The sequence below is a fragment of the Rhamphochromis longiceps genome, linkage group LG7, assembly GCF_057381845.1.
Source record: "Rhamphochromis longiceps isolate RC_006_pf linkage group LG7, R_longiceps_female_GT1.1, whole genome shotgun sequence".
Taxonomy (NCBI): Eukaryota; Metazoa; Chordata; class Actinopteri; order Cichliformes; family Cichlidae; genus Rhamphochromis; species Rhamphochromis longiceps.
The window spans coordinates 46,384,189-46,404,624 of record NC_140563.1 but is presented as its reverse complement, the minus strand read 5'-3'; the positions used below and the strand labels follow the sequence as shown (position 1 = coordinate 46,404,624).

Sequence of the window (20,436 nt, the reverse complement as noted above, 5' to 3'; positions counted from 1 at the left end):
GGAGCGACGCGTTAGTATTGTTTTAGTTTGAGGGATTGATTGTTGTGCAATAGATAAGTCGCCGTGTGGTTTTTGACCCTCACCCTCTCGCAGTTCGTCCGGACCACCCGCGAGACGAGCGGGAGGCCGATCGCCGTGTTCTCGTGCTTCCGAGTGGAAATCTGAACGCGTGTGCAGGGCCGTGTTCACACCATGTTGACATGATTGGTGACTCTGATCACGTGGAATTGATTTTTATCGTATTAGTCCTCGTCATTACTATTATTTATTGGGATTATTAGCTGAGAGATCATTCCTGCTTTGTTTTTAATGACTGATAACAAAACTCCTTCTCCCTCCTCTTTAGTTATCAAAGTCATGCATTGGCTCAACTACAAGCACTAAAAGAAAAACAATGCGTCAGTATTATATTGTGCAATGTATTGAAATGTTACTCAGCTTTATTTTTTTATGCTTACTACTGCTTTTGGGTTTGTTTTTTCTTTCATTCCCCCCCAGCTGTGCGCTTCTCATCCTAGACCAAAATGATAAGTTATAGTTGGGTGTGTTTATCTGTTTAGATTCTTGAATGGTTTCTCTTCTACGAGCTGCCCGTCACTATACACAAAAAGGTTAAGACGGCCCGAGCAGCTCTGTATCGTCTACTTCGACCCTCCTTCCGCTCTGAACAAGCCTACAGCTCCACTACAAGCTTTACTTGAACACGGACACTTGATGAACCAAAGACTTTACGTCCAGAGGCCTTCTGTTTTAACCCCGATTTGAACGTTCAAGTCCTCATGCAGAGGGAGGAGAATCTCACTCGCGCACATCCCAGCCCTCTCATCAGAAACATCATCGCTCAAAACTAATGCTGACGGTATGCGAGACAATTTCCTACGGAAATGAATATTTCAGCTCTTTTATGGTTTCCTTCTCTGTGAGGGAGGAGTGTCGTTCGCTCGCTCAGTAAAACGTGGACAGCAGCTCCCTCCCACCTGTGTACAGTTTAAAAGTATTGCTCGTTTCCTCAGAGTCGAGATTTATTTCTGGGGCAGCAGACATCCTCAATGCAGTGTAAAGATACTCTCTTGTACATTCGCCTTTTCTACTTATATTTGGTTTTCTACTTCATTTTCCCCCCCTTGTACATATAGACCAATAAATTATTTTTAAAAGGTTTGTCTGCCTCTTTGACCTCCCTATTTTTAAAGCAACGCAGCAGCTGCAGACAAAGCAGCAACGTGTGTGTGTTTGGCTTTACATACTCTAGAAAAGAGCTCTTATATTAATGTTTGACACCAGAAAAAACAGAGTTAACTGACATATTAACATTACAACTCCATGAATATCACACGGGGGAATCTGCTGGCTTTAAATTGACTGTTTTGTTAAATTCACGTTTAAAAGACTGTTCTGGGTTTTATTCTTCGAGCTGTGGTGCCCTTGCAGTGTTTATATTAAAACATAATTGATATCTGTACATGCAGTTTTGAAGTAAGATCAGCAAGCAGGAGTGGTTGCATTTCCTCTGCCTGTAGAAAGAGAGCAGAGTTATTTTACTTATGCAAAAATTCTCATGGCCAAAATGTAATTTTTAGTTAAACAAGTGTCAAATGGTTGCCATGTCAGGGTCAGCTGTAACAGAACGGCAGGGATTTTGTTTGTATTGGTGATATACTTTACAGGCAGAAAATGGACATATTCACTCGACATAAAGTGACACTGATTGGTCAGTAGCCAGTTACCATGCCGATGTATCAAAGAAAAACCAGGCTTAACCCTGAAGTTACCTGGGTGAACATGAAACCCCGCCTCACCATGTAGCTGATATAGCTGATGATGTTAGTGTCCACGTCTGAAGAAGTGACACTTGCCAAGATTAAACGTAAGAAGCTTTTTAATTGCTGTACAAGTGTTAAATTAATTCAAACTTTTTGCATAATGTGAAATCATCCCGTAAATTGAATACATGGATACCCTGTTAACCAGACCCAATAATCCAAAGCTCAACAGTTCCAACTAAGAAAACAAAACTTCAAGGAAGAAGGTTAACGGTTATGTGACGGTCGTTAGAAAGAAAGAAAAAAAAAAAAATCTGTCTTGTTAGAAATCAACTCTAAGAACAAAACTAGCAGTTACAGATGTGGATGAAAGGTCAATTTAAAGAAAGAAAAACCCCAAAACTTCAAATGTAATATTTTTAGATATCACATTAAGATATTTAAAAGTATCCCACAGTTAAAGAACGTATTTCTTGACTTGATATGGACTTCTAGACTGTTATGTGTGAAGAAGATAAAGTCCAAAATCTGAACTCACGCTCAACAAAAACGTTCAGTGAAGTGCCCGTCAGCCTCTCAGCCTACACTAGCTCACACTAACACATTAGTAATGCAAATCACTCACATCTGAAAAGGAGTGTGTATGAAGCTCTCGAACACTGGGAGTAACAGCAGTGTAGGGTGAGCCATTTCTCAGCCTTTCCCCGCTCTGCCTCTCTATTACAGCAGTACCTGCTCGGGACAAAATGAGACTTTTTACTGGTCTTAGTAAAGAAAAAAAATCCATCTTTCAGTCTGGAGCAGCAGGATCAAGTACAGAGTCGGCCGTCAGTGGACAGATCAGAAAAGACTGGACTTTTTTTTTTCCTCCCAGGTTTTAGTGCCGCACTCAAACTGCAGACACCCGAAACGTGAACACGGGTGAGGTGATGAACGTTATCATGAGGTAAATGGCAAAAAAAACTAAATGTATATAGGCATGGTACTTTAGTGAGAGCAAAAACTACATCATCACCAAGCAAAAATCTAATTTGTTTAAATCTTTGTCCTTTTGAAGGAGCACCGAGGTCTCGCTGATCTTTGCAGGAATCAGCTGATGAGGTGAAAAAGTCCAAGCAGGCGCTTTCGCCTGCATCACACGGGCTTCCTCAGCAGGTGGAGTCGAAGCGCTTCAAGTGCCTGTCGTCAAAGTTAAGACTGAAATTTTTTTTCATTGCTATGAAACCAGTAAAAAGAAGTATCCTTTATCATTTGATCTGACCCGTGAGGCGACACGAACACAAACTCCACTCACGTGCTGAGATACAACTCCAGAATAGCTACAGAGTGGCTCAATGTGAATTTTATGACTTTAAAATAGTTTTGACTTTCAAAAAAAAGAGCACAGTGGGACAATCTGCTGAAGGCTGTGATGGATGTTAGCAATCCACGGGCATGAAAACGCTTTGCAGTGTGGCACTTGATAGCTTTTAAGACCACTGAGATGTTTGTGTCCACAACAGTAAACGTTTTGTGCGTCTTTGGAAGCAAAACTTTAAGGCCTCCTTTCATTGTGATTTCTCGTTTTGTGGCAAACAGACAACATGGTTCACGGTGACACCTCGCTAGGTAGACTCGAGGCAGACGAAAGACTTGTTTCATTAGTCAACAACCCGATTCCACCTTTGACTCCTTTAAAGAGGAGTCAAACCTGGGGATGCAGGGAAGTCAGACTTTCTGAAAACACAGATATGGACATCTATAAATGGATGTAGCCCACAGATAAGAATGGTGACACTTTATAAACCATTTAAATAATCTCTCTTTTCAACATTAGTTAACTTTTGTTAGCTAAACCTCCTCTAAAGCTTTCCCACAGTAACATTCAATCTGAAACTTATCTCGGTGTTGAGTTTGATCAGTCCGGAGGTAGTGGTAGTACCATGTGAAGCAGACTGTGGATGTGAGCTACAGAAAAAACAACAGCACAAATAAAACTGAGCCCTCTCCAGCAGCTGATTTTACATTCAAGAAAGGGAAAATCAAAAAGTGGGAATAAAAGCCAATCCCAGATTCCCGAGGTTTTCAGACGCCTTATATTGTCTGACCCACGACCCGGGAAGGCATTTCTTTTGCTTACAGATGCAATAAACAAAAGCAGAGGATCACATTTGTTAAAGTCACTGCTGGAGACGGCTGGAAGCATAGTCAAGTTTTCCTTTTTTTCCCCCCTTGCTCTTAAAAAAGAAGAAGAAAAAAAAAAAGTGCAGTTATTACTACAGTAGGAACAAATGTGAAACGGATGCAAAGGTACACCCCCCTGTGGACTGGGGGGGTAATCCTGAACAATTTTAAACCCTAAAACAAAATTAAACTGCATAAACACGTGAAGTGAAATTACACTGCCCTCCGGATTTAACCACCACTTCCAGAACAGCTTGAATTCAGACATCTGTTTTCATTTAACAGTTTTCTGTCTGCACGCCATGTCCTCCGATAGTTTAAGCAGGCGTTACATTCCTCGTTAAAACGCGTGGCTCCAAAAATTAAAAAAAATAAAAATGAGTGGTCTTAGTAAAGAAGGGCAAGTCAGTAAATCAAACTATTAAAACAAGTGCAGGTTAATGACAAGTGACTTTCAAAGTATCCGGTTAAATTCAGAGGAGGAGAGAACAGGTTGAACTCATCCATCATGTGTTATTGCACCCTGCGATGCACAGCACGGTTGGTAGACACATTTAATATGACAACGTTCAGAGTGGTTTTGCTGATAAAGAGCAGTGGAGGTAGCCGTGCGGTGTTAGTTGTTCGGGAGGAACACTGGCGTTAGTGAGGAAGAGCGAGGGTGGATGTGAGCGAAAGGAAAAGCGAGTTACAGCAAGTAAAGCAAAAGGCACGATCGAACAAGTAGAGAACAGAAGAAAAAAAAAAAAACTAACCCCTTCCTTTCACTAAGCCAGGAGTGAGCACAGCACCAAGCATCTCTCCTTGGTTAACTACAGTGCCTATTGACACAGTGGTGGGGGTCTCTCAGGCTGGCTGGGGTGGAGCTCGCATGTGTTGTGTGTGTTACAGTTTGAGTGAAAAGGCAGTGGGGTCACTCCTCTGTATTCTTCCTTGTAATCTCTTCTACATCTGTCTTGTGGAGCCCTGTAGGCCAAAGCTCTCCTCTGCAGCAGCCTCGTGGGATGTGTGACATCCTCAGTATCGGTACATGTCATAGGTACTGACCCAGGAAGAGGGAAAAGCCCACGTGGGGAACCTGTGAAGCATTTCCTCCAACCGAGCAGTCCTCTGGTCTTTCCCAAAGAAATAGTGGGAGGAGATGGCGACTGAGACGATCCCCTCGGGGCCAGATGGGTCAGGGTCTGCGGGAGGCTGACAAACAGAGGGACAGAAATAAAACAGCAGAAGAACCAAATAAGATTAGCAATGTATTAAGTCTGATTATGCTGCATGAGGAGTTTGTCTGAGCCACGAGGGGTTACGTGCAGCATTCATTGCAAATCGTGGCTCAGTCCCACTCATTTTAAAACATGGGCCACGTGAAGCTGATCAGTAAAGCAGGGGAGCTCGTTATAGCTGCAAAAGTAAAACTGATGAAAACATAGTTCAAAGTCCAAAATTCTACATTTTTCTGATTCTGGCCCCCAGACCTTATGTTTGGCCGTAATAATAGGACAAAAACCTCGTGACTAGGAAAAATCTGTGGTTTCCCAGCAGTGTTTTTCACTTTCAGCAAACAACTGCAAGTAGTGGGGTGACCAGCTTCAGATGGCAACTGCACAGGTTGTCTCCAAATAATCATGGGTCTCACTGCTGGACTGACTGCAGTCACTCAGGTTTACAAATAATTACCATCGAATTTATAAATGAAGACAAATTGACAACATGTTGCAATTAAACAGTTAGTCATCTGTGACAAATTTATTTGCAATCCTGGGATTGGCTCAACTGGTTATATTGTGCTTGTATTAAACTTTACTAAAAATAAAGTTTCCAGTCATGTGTTATTTTGCACTCAAATTGCCATCCTGCAGCAACTATTCGTGGAGACATTTCTGTGTCAAATCCATGTGGCTGTGGCTGGACTCTGAATCTAACAAGTTAATGTGAATTCCTGTGTGTGTAGATGGCAACAGGTACATGATATTTGCCTGTTTATCACAGTTAATTACTGTAATTTGCAAAACTATTGCAGGTAATTTTCGGTACAGACTGCTTGATGCGCCAAAGTCACTATGAAGATGGAAATAGGAAATGTAAATAAGAAGAAAAGGTCAGTACCTGTATTTCAAACCAGAAGGTCCATGTGGGGGCGTCAAGGCCATGTGAATAGAAGATAAAATATTCTCCGCTCAGGTCAAATCGAGGCGTCCCGTCACCGAAGGACCAGGTAGAGAGGCTGGCTCCTCGATGAGGCATTAGATACAAAGACATGTGGCTCGGGCCTGCATGAGACAGGAAGGTCAAGGGTGAAACACAAAGTGATACCTACAGCTACAAATCAACGCACAACACTCTCACATTCTTCACACATCCTGCACATGTGATCACATGCTCTTTAAAAATGGTCATCAATTTTCTGATTTACACCTGGTCCATGTTTTGGGTTTGCTCCTTCTGCTATCACTTGGTACTTCTTTAGATCCCCAAAATCTTAACCCTCTATTAGCTGCTCCTGACCTTTCACACTGAATGTCATCTTGATCGTTCCCCAGCTCGTCTCTTCTTTGGACAGCAGGCTGAACTCCACCGGAGAGCTCGGAGACACTTCCGGAGCGGGGAGGTACCAGTTCTTCCTGCAAACACACGGGAGCACTTGTGAGGTTCAAAGCATGACTGAAACAAGCATTTATTATGACACCAGAGGCATCAAAGCTACAAGGCTGACCTGCTGAGGAACTTGACAGGCAGGAACCAGGGATAACCACAGAAAGGTCGGTCCTCTCTGCAGCGGGTCCGAACCGTTTCGTTGATCTCGGGGATGTGGGGTGTGATGTGCTGCATGCCCGTGTAGTCAAAGCTGTTTATCCACAGACCTGAGTCTCGGCTCTCCACTTCTCCCTGGAGATTGTGGAAGGTCCGTGTTGTATGCTGCAGGGAGAGTAACAGGAAAAGAAAAACAACGAAGTTCTTTGATGTTAACATGTTCTCTTTTCTTTCACGTGCTTTGTGCTACATCTGTTTAGCTGGAATGACTCAATGTAAATTACATACGTGAGCACATCAAGGAGGGAAATATAATAATAAAAGATGACAGAATTATTTTCATGTTTAAGAAACACAATTTAACACGTCAAGAACACTCGAGGAGTTAGGCTCCTCGAGACTGTTTACAACTCGAAGGATTTACACCGAGGTGCAAACGGGCAGGTTGCACTCAAGAACAGGAAGGCCAGATTAGACTGTCATACAAGATCTAAAAGAGGCTGCACAGTTCTGGAAAAATTATTGGGACAGATGAAACCAAAATGGACATGTGCTGGAATGAATAGCGGAGAATATTATGGAGAAGAGAAACAGCTCATGATCTGAATCATACCACGTTATCATTTAACTGTGGTGGAGGTAACACTATGGCATAAGCAGGTATTGCAGCCAGTGGACATTGGTTTCTTGAGGGTGTGACTGCTGATAGAAGCAGCAGAATGAATTGTGCAGTGTACGGGACTATGAGCTCAGCTCAGATTCAGCCAAATGCTGCAAAACTGATCAGACCGTACTTTAATTCAAGGGTTTCAAGCTCCTGCCACTCATTTAGAAATGTCTTCTCGCATCATTTTCATTTCAAACCGAGTCACTCAGACCTCAAACGTCATGCAATGGACAGGCCAGAGCTTTAGGTTTTGGCCGTTATGAATACATTTACTGGTTTTGACTTCTTGCAGATCCAGTTTCTCTTTTTCTTACATACTGTATCTGTATCATTTTTGTGTATATTTGTGTTTTTGTGTGCATGTTATGAATTTCAACCTGCAGGAAAACTCTCTTTGGTCGCGGACTGTCTAGATCGCCCGAGTAAGGAAAGAAGAGGCCACAGGACACCAACAGGAACATGATGGTGAAGACGAACCCAAGACCTGCCATGATCCGCTTAGTGCTACGCACCAAGTAGATAAAATGCAGCTGACAAAGACATGAGCATGTGTTACTAAACAGCAGAAGGAACGGGCATTTGAAAATACAACTAAGGTGGCACAAAATACCTGATTCTCCAACACATTTTCTAAATTAAATTCACTTCTGCCAATTATACTCCATACTATACGTATATTTCCTTCTGTATCTGGTTTGAAAATAAACTCACTACTACTACCAGATTAATCAAAACAATTCTTTAGTCAAGTATATTCTGTCTAATTCAAAATGGGATTTCTCTGTTTCTTCTGCTTAATAAAAATCCTGATTTTCTTCTCACTCCTATATATAATGTAGAAATACTCACAAAAAAGGAGGAGAGGAAGATGGTTGCCAGAGTGACTAAGGAGGCCAGCACCACCTCGGGGGGTATCTCTGTGCCACTCCGCCCCATGATGGGAGTGAAAATCTCAAACACCACCCAGATGAGAAACATGAAGTGCACATATGGCAACGCCAGGCCCAGCAGGTACAGCACGCAGTACTTCGCTGATGCTCCTGGAGAAAAAAAGAAATCTTTGTCAGGTATAACTGAGCCAGAGACACACACACACACACACACACTGGATTCTCGTAGCTGCCCCCAAATCCATCTTAAAGAGAAAAGCGTTTATACAGTCTTCAAAGTTTAACATCTAAACACTACAACTCAAATGTGATTCCAGTCCTGTTTTCTGCTGTGCAAGCAGAAGAAAACAACATGCTTTGCAGTGAGTTTTGCAGATTCAGTGAATGTGTGCCTTATTTCCTGCCTACAATATATTTAGAAAAACATTTCGCTGAACTCTGCTGCTGCTACTTAAGATTTGTCTGTTGCTGCATGATCCATCCATCATATTGTTACTATTTATCCAGCGACTTAATCATTTAGGATCCAATCCGGAACCCTTTTGATCACTTGGGGGCAAAAAAACAACAACAACAACAACAAAAAACACCTCTTTGATACATATCTATCTTTTGTGTGTATTTTTCAAAAGACATAAGATAGTCTGATAAGAACTTTAAGCATACACAGGCCTTTGGTCAAGAGCACAATAGGAGCTAGAAAGGAAGAGGGTTCACCTTTATTTCATGCAGTTACTTGGAGTTACTTTGACTATTTCTGTGATAACACAATCGTCTAAAATAGCCTGATAAGATTAGAGTACAATGAGAGGATGCTAGCTTCATCTTACTGCTAAGAGAGCTTATAAAGAGCAGGTATGAGCATATACATAATTTACTCTTGTGACTCTAGAAAAAGTATTAATAATTAACCAACCGTCCTTACTTTCAACAGTTTTTAGTACCCTGTGCTTCATTCAATCATGGTAAACAAGGTCGACTTTGAGATCAAGTCTTTACCTCTGTGTTTGAATTCTTTTGCCAGCAGCAGTCTGGTGGCCAGGGGGAAAGCCACCATTAGCATGGGCGCGTAGGCCGAACACAGGCCATGTTGGGTCAACCACACCAGGCTGCAACACCACAGCAGCAAGCTCACGTCAAAGTAAAGGTCACCCAGCTCTACCAGGCGGACGCCCTGTGAGGAAAACATACATACTCAACATACAGGAAATGTGCAGGGGAAGGTGTGTGATGCTTTGACAGATGAGGATTTAACCTGTAAGTATGAAAATCTAATTGTTGTTTTGCAAAACAACCACAACAACAGCAAAACAAATACAGAGAAGTTCATCATACTAATCAGAACTTTTGGGGGGATATCAGTAACAAATTAATGTCACTAATATACTCACCTGCCCCATAGATTAGGCATAACAATTAATGGATTCATTTAAAAGTGTCAAACTTTCAAACTGCAAACAACTGACTGCCGAGGCTTTTGGTCTGCTGTCAAGTTTCAGTTCACACGATTTAATGGTGAAATAGTACATAGGGGTTCTTATTTGGGTGAAATGTGAGTGCTGGGCTCTTCTTACATAAACTGCAAATAAGATCATCAACTCATCTATGTGGATAAAAAACAAGAAATAACTTCCACGGCTTTATCCCGAAATCACAACTGTAAACTAAAAGGAGGATAAAACAACTTAAGAAAATGACAATCACTACAACTATAACTTGTATAAGTTTAATTTGAGGACTAATAATTTCTTTACTCTCTGTCCTTGGAGCAAGACATTTTTCTTGCAGAATATACCATTCAGGATTAGAGTAAGGAAACATGCCGTTCTCTCAATAGTCATGTTGTTTCACTGAAGCGTTATGTAATCTGGGACAAAGGTTAGTCTGTGTCCTTACTGGAAAATGGCCATGATAAGATGCAGTTCACATTGTGGTAAGCTGAGGCTCCAGATCTAAATCAATTCAGTGCAGCTCTTTCAGCTTTAAATTAGTGCTCGTATTTTATAAATATCACACATACAATACGCCCATTCAATTTCAACCATCTGTTTCTACAAAGTATTCAACGACTTACCAAAGAAACCTATAACACTCTCTTTTAAAGCATGTGAGAAATGGATTTTGCTTTTATGACAGAGGTGCTAACATCTAAGAGCTGAATGAAAGCCTATTGAAAACCACAGTGAGAGAGATCAAATCTGGTAAATGTACATGTGAGGCACAAAGGACAGTCTGTCTCACATTTCTACAGTTTTATAACCACACACAGGCGACTGTCAGCAGTTTACCGAGCCATCATGACGCATCAGTCACAGTGAAATACTGTAATATCCACTTTACTACAATCAGAAAACAATCAATAAGAATAATTTAAGACCGATTTGAACTCTACAATCACCGTCCAATTTTTAGGTAGACTTTGCTAGGACTGGGTTAGACCCTTTTCTCTTAATTCTTTGTAGAACAAATTGAACAATGTGCTGGAAACACAGATTTTGGTCCATACTGACATGACAGCATCACACAGTTGCTGCAGATTAGTCAGCCTTTCATCCATAATGTCAATCTCCCATTCCACCATACCCCGCATGTGCTCAGTTGGTACTAAGGAGCACATAGTGTGCCAATAAAATATACTCCAGACAATTTCACTGCCACCTGCCTGAAATGTTCATCCAAGACTAGATGGATGCTTTCATACCAAATTCAAACTCTACTATCTGAAAGTTACATGGGAAATTTAGGCTAATCAGCCTATTCAACATTTTTTCCAACCTTCTGCTGTCCAGTTTTGAACTGTAGCCTCAGTTTTCTGTTCTAAACTGAGAGGAGTGACTTCTGACCATTCTCTCTAAACTCTGGAGATCCCAGTAGATCAGACTGCCGGCAACTGTGCCACATCCAAGGTCACATAAATCACCCTTCTTCCCCATTCTGAGGCTCACTTTGAACATTAGCATGTTGTCTGCAATATGGTTGGCTGATTAGACATTTGCCTTAATAAGCAGTTGAACAGGTGCAACTAACAAATTTAAAGAATAAAGATACTTTTTCCAACTTTAACACAACAAATAGTCCAAAATTTGTCTGTGACAATTCATTTTTCCTATTCATCAAATATAAGTGGGTTTTAGAAAGAAGCCACATCTTTGACAGTGATGCATAAAGTCACTTTTACCATACAATCAGACAATGCTCCTAAAAGGTTTAACAGTACATTTCACATTCAGTGTTACTGCTACTGTTAATCATGTCCGGCCACTCGGTCTCTGCTTGAAATTTACTGGAAGCTCTATATTTAAAACTCCACTCACTCACCCCGTAGTACAAGTTCTTGGCCAGTGTGTGTATAAGTATCATCTTGCCAGTGGCTGCAGCTCCATACAGGCAGACTGAGGCATAGAAGTGGTTGTACCAAAACATGGAGCGGCCCAACAGAGTGACAAGCAGGGCCACAATCAGCACCGACAACAGGGTGACAAACCAGCTGAGCAATGCTACACCTGTGGCGCAGGCCAGGTCTCGAACATAGCGCCCACCTTGGAGACACAGAGACAAGTGACCAATTAAGCCAATAAATTAGGATTTTACCAATTTATTCTGCAGATCCACAAGAGCTCATCAAAGCTATTTGTTCTAAATATTAAAACTGCAACATATCATTAAAATATACGCAGCTTGGGGCCATTAATGCAAATGAATGAAAGCATTTCATGTTCATTACTTTTCTGGTAAGTGATGTAACCCCAAACCTTAATGATCAATTTCTTAGAAAATGACCTCTTCAAGGACTACCTTGCCCCCTAGTCAGAATCCTTGATTTAAAGACCAATCAGTAACAAGGATTAAGTGCAGGAAATGGTGACCTACCTCCATGGCCAGGCATTGAGGCTTTCTTGGCCAGGAAGAGGAACGTAGCTGTGGCCACCATGTAGTTGAGGATAGTGCCAACACGAGCTGGGTAAGCTACCACAATTACACCTAGCAGGTCAAAAAACACCATATTGCCATGGCGGTACTCTGAGGAATCAGCCAACTTTTCTGACATTGCCAGATACTTCAGAACGGCCAGGATGTTGTCACCTGAAAACAGGACGTAAATAAGGAGTTAAAGACAGTCAAAGCTTCAGTGCATTTACTCCATAAAGAACAGTGTGCATCATCTGGGCAGCCTGCCATATACAATCAAGTTATCCAGACAGTAAATGACAACAGAATAAGAGGAACTGGGAGGTTTAGTCAATAGAGGTTTAGAGTTTCCACCACTTGTGATTTTATCCTACATACGGGGAAGTAAACAGATTATATGACTGAATATGAAAGTGATAACCTCATATGACTAAAAGGATCATCCTTTACAGAGCTGACATGTCACATGCATTACACCTGTTACTGTTGACTGAGCAGAAAAGGCTACAAAGAGGGTGGCCTGTTAAATGGCACTATATTGGTAAATTACAGCCCCCAACACATGCAGATGACTACTGCGACCTCTTACACAAACAATAATATTGTAAAAACCTATTAAACACACATATACTGTTTTACTCACAGAAGAGTTTTCCCCCCATGACAGGACATGTAAGAGAGGATGATAGGATCTGACAGATAAGGACAGTACTCAGTGGTGTGTGTGTGTGTGTGTGTACAAATCTTATTTACAGCTGTACACAAGTTTACGGGGCACCAAGGGCTTTCTGTTTAAATTGACTCCAAATATGAAGTTCAGCTCAGATCAGAAATCTGATTACAGGAAGGAACAGCAAGAGCGAGCTATACAGTGGATATAAAAAAAAATACTGCCAGCGCTACCCATCAGCCTCGTAGTAGATACACCTATGGTATCAATTTAAAAATCCTGTTGCCTTATGAGCACAGCCTTAAACTAAGACTTTATTGAAGCACCTTTTGATTTTATCACAGCATACCATTCGTCAACATGGCATGTCTTGACTTGGGAACAGTTGCCTATGCTTCCTTGCAAACACACTCCAAATGTGTCAGATCTGAGTTGTTCTACACAGCCCTCTTCAGGTCACCCCACAAATATTCTACTGAAAACCTAAAAAACCCCAAACTTTAATTTGCTTCTGTTGAATCCATTATTTTGTTGATTTGGATGTATGCTTGTCCCTCCACCTTTACGAAAGCCCCAGTTCAATCTGGAATGGCCCAACAAGAGTCCAGATGTAAATCCTTAAAAATGTGTGGGATGACCTGAAGGGAGCTGTGCACAAGTGCTATCTGATAGATTTGCAGCACTTGTCTGAGGAAGAGTGGGCAAATCAAGTCAAGATGTGCCATGCTACCCAAATCTCCCCTTGTGGACAATTAAAGGATTATTCTATTCTGCTAGTAGAGTCCTACTCAAGAATACTGAATGCACTCATTTTCACAGGTTGTAGGTCACATAAAAAGCGGGAAACGTTTTGAAATGACTCACTGTCGTCCCGTATTTTAACATCACAAAAACTTGGCATTTTTACAGGGGTGTGTAAACTTGTTTTCAATCCACTGCAGCAAAACAAAAAAACAAAAACAGTTTTGTTTTTTTTCCTCTGTACTACTGTACTATACTACCTCCATATCTGCACAGTTAATGGCACAAAAACACAAGGCAAGACAAAGCTCCATTGTTCTTCCGCCTGGTAGCTTTGCTGTGGCCAAAACAACACTGCACAATCAAGATTTTGTACAAAGTTCACTGCTTGCAATTTGCTCACATCTTTCTATTTTCTGTTTCTATCACAAAGCCAACACTGATGGTAATGATAAGATCCATTTTATAAACATGGCAACATGCTCTTTTTAGAAAAACATTTCACATATAATCTCTACAAGAGATCCACGCTGCGTTTGCTTTTAACAAAAGTGAATCGCTTGCTCCGCTTAGACCAAACCGAGAGACATAGATTTTTACGCAGAGGCCAAAGGGTGTATTCATCACAAGCTTCAAAAGAGCAGAACTGCTGATAGATCCTCGCCTTCCGTGCTGTGTCCTACTCTCCACCTTACAGCACTTTTCTGCCCTCTTCTTTACAGGCTAAAAATACCTTCTGCCTCCATCTGAAATCTCACTTTCTCTCTCTAATAATTCATGCCTTTCATGGGGAGTTGCTGCACACAGAAGAACAGAAGGGTGATGTCCAGTAGTTCCTGAGGGAGCGAGGAAAGATGCCAACTGATGCCAAGGTTTTTAGTGCTGTCTGACTGGATTCTCTGCTAAGCTAAGCAAAATTATTCAGCAACGCAGAAGCACAAGGGGCAACAGTCTGTGACTGCCGCTGTATGTGTGCATATTTAAGTCCTCAGACAGACTGGTGGACAAAGGACAAATGCACAGCAGGTGTCTGTAACAGAAAAATGGTGCTGGAGTGACAGCTCTCACATATTTGCAATGAGTCTTGAATAAAAGCGTAATAAATATTTGAGCATGGAAGCATATGAGGTCCGCTGCTTACCCGCTCTCTGTATCGAGTCTGTTAGGATCCTGTTAGCTGTATCGTACTTGGTGTGGTAGATGAAGCCGTTTTCAATGAAAGCCAGATCAATGCCTGCAAAAAAATATATTAAACCAGAACGCCAGTAATGGAAAAGCTCATCCAATTCACAGGTTACTGTAACGTGTGAAGCACAGAAAAAAAAGTGATACATTTCATTGTCAGTGGTTCTACTACGCAAACTAGCAAGTATTAAAATTCTCAGAGAAGTCAAGGAGGCTCGAAAACTCACATCCCAAAAATCTGATTTCAAGAAGAATAGGGATTCTTTTGAAAACTCATAACACAGGAAATATGACCTTAAGCATAATTTAGGTGAAGACCAATTGAGTGGATCATTGTGTGCAAGCTACACTAAATTCTGACCAGAGCAGCGGGTCAGGAAGCACATCCTTCCTAACATTCTTTTAAAAAAGCATAATAAAGTAATGTTTAGCTATAAACATATTCTGCAAAGAAAACTTGCATATTTTCCTTATTGGCTTCTGTTATGTAGTGTAAGAATCGGTGGACTTACCTGGGATGTTACCAAAGTCCCTAAATATGCGGAAGTCCGTATCTGAGGGAATGACACCACTCTGAAAGACCTCCTGGCCGACCACAGAGGCGAAGGGGTGTTTGGCTGCATGCACGTAGGCTTGGACCAGCCACGGGTTCTCTGGACCTTTAAGGGAGAAGAGGCTGCTGAAATATTTTAGATACCTGACAATTAGCCTTGATTCCTAAATTTTGTCATACAGATTCATCCTTTTGTAGACAAAGATATATCATCAAAGTTATTTATCCCCTCGCCTCCACCATTTTTAAACCTGCCTGCTTGTATTTTGGTATTGTAAACATTTAAGTCTCTTTAAAGTACTAAACAAAGGAACAGTAGTTGACTGCTTTAACTGGAGAACCTGCAATGCTTTTTTGCATGCTATAGATGGTAGGCTGCACACACAAACACCAAAAAAAAGGCATCATAACAAACAAACAAGGCTAATTCCTCAAAGTAGTACGTTACAGTACCTGTCTGGAAAACAACCTCCTTGCCACCAACACCTGCAGCCTCCAAATTAATGAAGGCTCGCACCTGCTTGGCCCATGGGTGCTGGGTAATGAAACCATGACTGGCCTAAAGGAGAGCGTGGGGATCCAGAGAGACAAAGAGAGAAACAACAAAAAGAGATACAAATTAAACAAAATGACACCAATTCTCCTTACAGGCTAGTTTAACATCCCACCAAATGTTCTTTTTACCTGCAGTACATTTTCCTCTGCCCCGTTAAACAGGAAGATGACGCCGTGGTTAAGAGGAGTTGACTGGTTGGCCAGAGAATGGAGGACTTCCAGCATCACTGCACAGCTCACTGCATCATCACTGGCACCTAAGACAGAGAAACTGTCTTAGACAGAGAGCAGTGTGTCACGAATACCAATCGTGGGCTTCTAGTTTACTAAAACATTAGTGAGAGCAACAGAAATCAGTCTTAACCTGCTATTTACATTCAGAGAAATGCAATTAACATCCATCTGTCCTTACCTAGCAAAATAATGCGAGATAACAAAACACAGATGGTAGAAATAAAGCTCTAAATTATGAAGTGTAGAGAATAGGCCCTGTGTGAAGGAACATGTGACTACTTGATTACCAAAAAAAAAAAAAAAAAAAAAACTTCCACCACTCCTGGTGAGAGAATAAAGAAAAAGGGGCACCAATGAGACAAAAAGAAAGGAGCATGTGATACAGAAAGATTACACAGCTCAGCAGTGAAAATATACCAAAGTAAGGAAAATATGACCTGCAGATCAGAGGGGCAAACTCAGACATCATGTGCTCTGGCTTTCTACACTCAGTGAGTTCATGAGGTAGGGGTGGGGGCTTGTTCACCCTGTGTCTGCATACCATCCACATATGACAGTAGCATATTAATAGTTTTCTCTCACCATAAGACTTCAGAATGCATGCATCTGTGCAGGTTAGCTTTAAACAGGAAAAAAGTATTTTGAATTAACTTATGAGTTTCTTACCAAGTCCTGCCTGCTTTTATTCTTTGTTTTTCCATAAACAAACGTTAAGAATTCCAAGAAATCAAAGGCTTGGCAAGCACCGGGGGATGTGAAAATATATGTGTATCTTCCTGGTCCACACCTTTTGGATCAATTTCCTTTTACCAGTGTAGCTGTGTGTAACGCATATGTGTGTGTGAGAATGAGAGCTGGGAAAACATGCCTACCCACAAGGCTCGAGGGTGTAGAGTTAAAAAAAAAAAACAACAACAAAAAAAACTGCTGAATTAAAACCAGACTAAAGCACAATGGCTGCACACTGCAATGTGCTACATATTTAAACCAAGCAGGGAAAAGAAAAGTTTACAATTCATCCTGTAGGGACTATAAATAATGATGATTGTTGTTAAGAGTTTATGTACATCAGCGACATTATTTAATGTGTTTATAGATCAGATTCTTTATAGATATATCTGTGCCACTTTTACAATTGGGGCGGGGAGGGGGAGGGGGTGTTTAACTAAATTTTAAGTATCAAAGAAACTATTTTATGACACAGTTTTAAAACGGAGTAGAAATAAAGCTCTCATGCACATGTTCTTGCATGCAACTCAGGCGTGCAAAAGCTCCACTGCAATGACTGGTTTTTTTAACCAAATGTCACTCAAAAAAATTAAAAACACCAAGTGGTTTTCTAAATGTGTCACTCTAACTACAAATGACAGCAAATCAAGGTGATCAAAGTCAGTCTGATGAGCTCCATCCTCTGGAGACCATAAATAGTACAAAAGAGCACTTGCAGTACAACAACAGATTTAAGAAGATGTTTTTATAAAATGCACAGAATTTGCTGTTGACATGGTCTCCAGGTGTTAATTTGCAAGGTGTGGACTATAAATAAAACAAACACCACCACACTCAGGGTTTCACCCTCACGGAGGCATGTCTGTTCAAATGAGTAATTAATTTGTTTTTACCTGGACTGTTGGCCACTGTGTCAAAGTGGCAGTTGGCGAGCATGAGGTGCTGCGCGCCACCCTTGGGCTCCAGCCTAACGGCAATGTTGGTGATGTGATCATAGAAGCTAGTGAAGCCTCCGAGGAAATCAATGGAGAAGGTCCCAGTGGGACGCTGAATATCAATCGAGAGTTGATGAGGGCCTGCGGCGGTCTCGACCTGGATGTCCTCGATTTGCTTCAACAGGTATCCCACTGTCAGGACCTCATTCTCCTGGCTGCCCACAGGCCGAGGGCCAGCACTAGTAATCTGCTCCAAGTGCTGCCTAGATTGAGAGGTGAGAGAAAAGGACAAAGAGAGAAAGAAAAATAACCTGCCATGTTTACTGTGAAACATCAGTAAATCAAGGTGACTTGTCCCAACAGATCTGAGCATAGCTCATCAATTTAACAGTTCAGTCATGTAATTACAGAGTCTGATTGAATGCCACTGTGCATGTGTAGACAAAGCATCAACAAAGTTTCAAAAAACTTAAAATATATTAAATGCATGTCCTGAAGACATGAGTGAACTCACTGACATGGCCTGTAAGAGAAACAACGAGGCTTAAACTTTTTTGTGTTAGACAGTGAACTGGCTGCTGGCTTTGATGATTAACAAAATATTTGTACAAGTACCTTAACCCAAGTGTTGTGGGGCTAAACAAGGTTGTATATGACAAACAATGTTAGATCATACTTTACTGTAATTGTGTCTCCAAAGAGGCAGCTTTTCATAACATATATGGGGGGGGGGGGGGGGGGGGGGAACTGCTTTAAACCTACAAATTTAACTGTAAAAGATTACAAGTTTCACCCTTCTTGTCTTGCTTTCTACTGAAAAGTGATTGAATACATGCAGAACAAGACTTGGAAACTGAACTGAGCAATCTTCAGTATTTCCTGAAGCATTGTACACAAGACATTTTTAAGGAAGCAAAACAATTGATCAAAGCTTAAGAGTGAGGTCTGGGGATTGGAGAACAGTGATATTGCCTTAGGAGGTGCTTACTCCCTTTCTTTCTCTTTAGAAGAAAACTGCTGTTTGCTTTTAGAGATACTAAAATACAGCAGTGGTTACTGATACTTAAAACAAATGAACTGTGCCTGATATCAAACCACGACCTCTAAAGTCATGTGTTGTAGTCCAGCTGTTATCCGTATAGATTAAAAACCAATCTCCTGCTCAATTTGGTTTTCTTGTAGCCAGTGTGGCACCACATGATATTTCAGAAATCTAAAGTGCTGCTTTCACTCAATTTTTCAATGACCTACTGCAAAATCTGGATTTGTGGGCGACAGACACAGAGCTCAGAGCTCTAATCAGTTCAAATGCAGCTTGTCTCACTCATTTATAGAGCAATGAGCCAAAAGATGGCAAATCCAGCTGCTCTGCACTTTCAGCAGCTCAGCAGACCTCAGATTCAATGCTATAATCCCTGCAGCCCTCTGTTACGCCATGAAACTGAATGAACTTTTAATCTGAAATTTCTACAGTCTTTTACAGGGACAAGATGTGTGATGTTTATTATGATCCCTCTTACTGTATTTGAACATTTATTCGATTTTTTTCTGTGTTTTATAAAATGTCAGGGTTGATAAGTAGGATAGCTCCTGATGCTTACTGTCACTGATCAATATGGTGATTTCTTCTTCTTCTCCTCCTCCTGTTTGTTAATAATGTAATCTAACAAAAGCCCTGCTCCCAAAGGTGTCTTTTCTGTCTCCCACTACAATAAGAGAACTAACTACATGTACATGTACATGCTACCGCTATGCTCACGTGCTTTAAATCCGCATTTCCTGTTTCTCAACCGGTCCTTTAAAACCCTTTGTCGTGTATTTGCATTGGAAATGCACCAAATAAAAAACTTACTGTGTGCTACCGTATATAAATAAACACCTACTTTTTTAACATCTGACGGCTTTCAGAATTAGGACTTAGACAGTAAATTTGTTATTCATCTACCCAGGGATGGTTTTAAAAGGCTTAGGGGAGGAATAATGGTTAACTACATCAGATTAGTCCTAATAGTCGCTGCACCTATCCTCTCCTGAGACTGGCACCTGTCCACTTCGCGGCTTAGGTTGAAGGTAAAGGTGGAGATGGAGCGGAACAGGCAGTGGTTTCTGGGCAGGTCTCTTTCTCAACAAAAGAAAGATTAACCGGGCCAACACCTAGAGAATAAAACTGGTCTTATCGTAAAACTCACCTGGCTCTCACTGCGTTGAACTCGCCCGTCGGTTTTCCAATGACAAGCTGCTGCAAAGACAAGTGAACGAGTGCCCACAACACCAAAATAAACACAGAGACCAGGGAAGCTGCGAGCCCTTCTCGCAGCAGGTAAAGGTTCACTTCGGGCTTCCTCTTCGGCTCACCGTTGTAGCCGTTGTTCTCGCAGCGGTCCTGGGCTCCGTTATTATCCTGAGCGACGTATTGTTGAGTCCCGAAGGGTTTTATTCTCCGGACAGTGGTGTCGCCCTCCATTTCTAAGCCAGCGGTACATCAGCTGCAAGCGTCGCTCTCGGTCTTCGCCTTTTTCTTTTTCTTTTTTTCCTCCTCTCTTCGGACGACAAACGGATCGCGCAGAGGGACAAACTTGAATGAGAGGGCGGGAGGAGGAGGGAAATCAGAAGAGATTTGTCGAAACGTTATGCAAATTAAGTTACATTTCTGTGCTTACTAGGACTTAAAAACCATATAAATATATATTTATT

General features: G+C 41.4%; 1 protein-coding gene across 1 annotated transcript; it reads right to left on the bottom strand.

Annotated features, from left to right (window-relative positions):
* Positions 1-858: 858 nt before the first annotated feature.
* Positions 859-20,284, bottom strand: ermp1 (endoplasmic reticulum metallopeptidase 1). Its single transcript, XM_085413916.1, has 15 exons — positions 19,932-20,284; positions 17,701-18,005; positions 15,974-16,101; positions 15,743-15,848; positions 15,249-15,395; positions 14,693-14,785; positions 12,102-12,314; positions 11,550-11,770; positions 9,231-9,405; positions 8,191-8,381; positions 7,719-7,871; positions 6,637-6,839; positions 6,429-6,544; positions 6,030-6,193; positions 859-5,120 (listed from the first exon to the last, which is right to left on the bottom strand). The coding sequence occupies exons 1-15, from the start codon at positions 20,204-20,206 to the stop codon at positions 4,944-4,946; spliced, it is 2,667 nt and encodes an 888-aa protein (XP_085270042.1). The 5' UTR covers positions 20,207-20,284; the 3' UTR covers positions 859-4,943.
* Positions 20,285-20,436: the final 152 nt, after the last annotated feature.

Coding starts and splice junctions, on each gene's coding strand:
- ermp1 (XM_085413916.1), bottom strand. CDS start 20,206: ATGGAGGGCGACACCACTGTCCGGAGAATAAAACCCTTCGGGACTCAA. Junction 14,786..15,248: donor GGACTTTGGTAACATCCCAG/GTAAGTCCACCG, acceptor ATTTTTTTGCAG/GCATTGATCTGGCTTTCATT. Junction 6,545..6,636: donor CCTGTCAAGTTCCTCAGCAG/GTCAGCCTTGTA, acceptor GTGTGTTTGCAG/GAAGAACTGGTACCTCCCCG.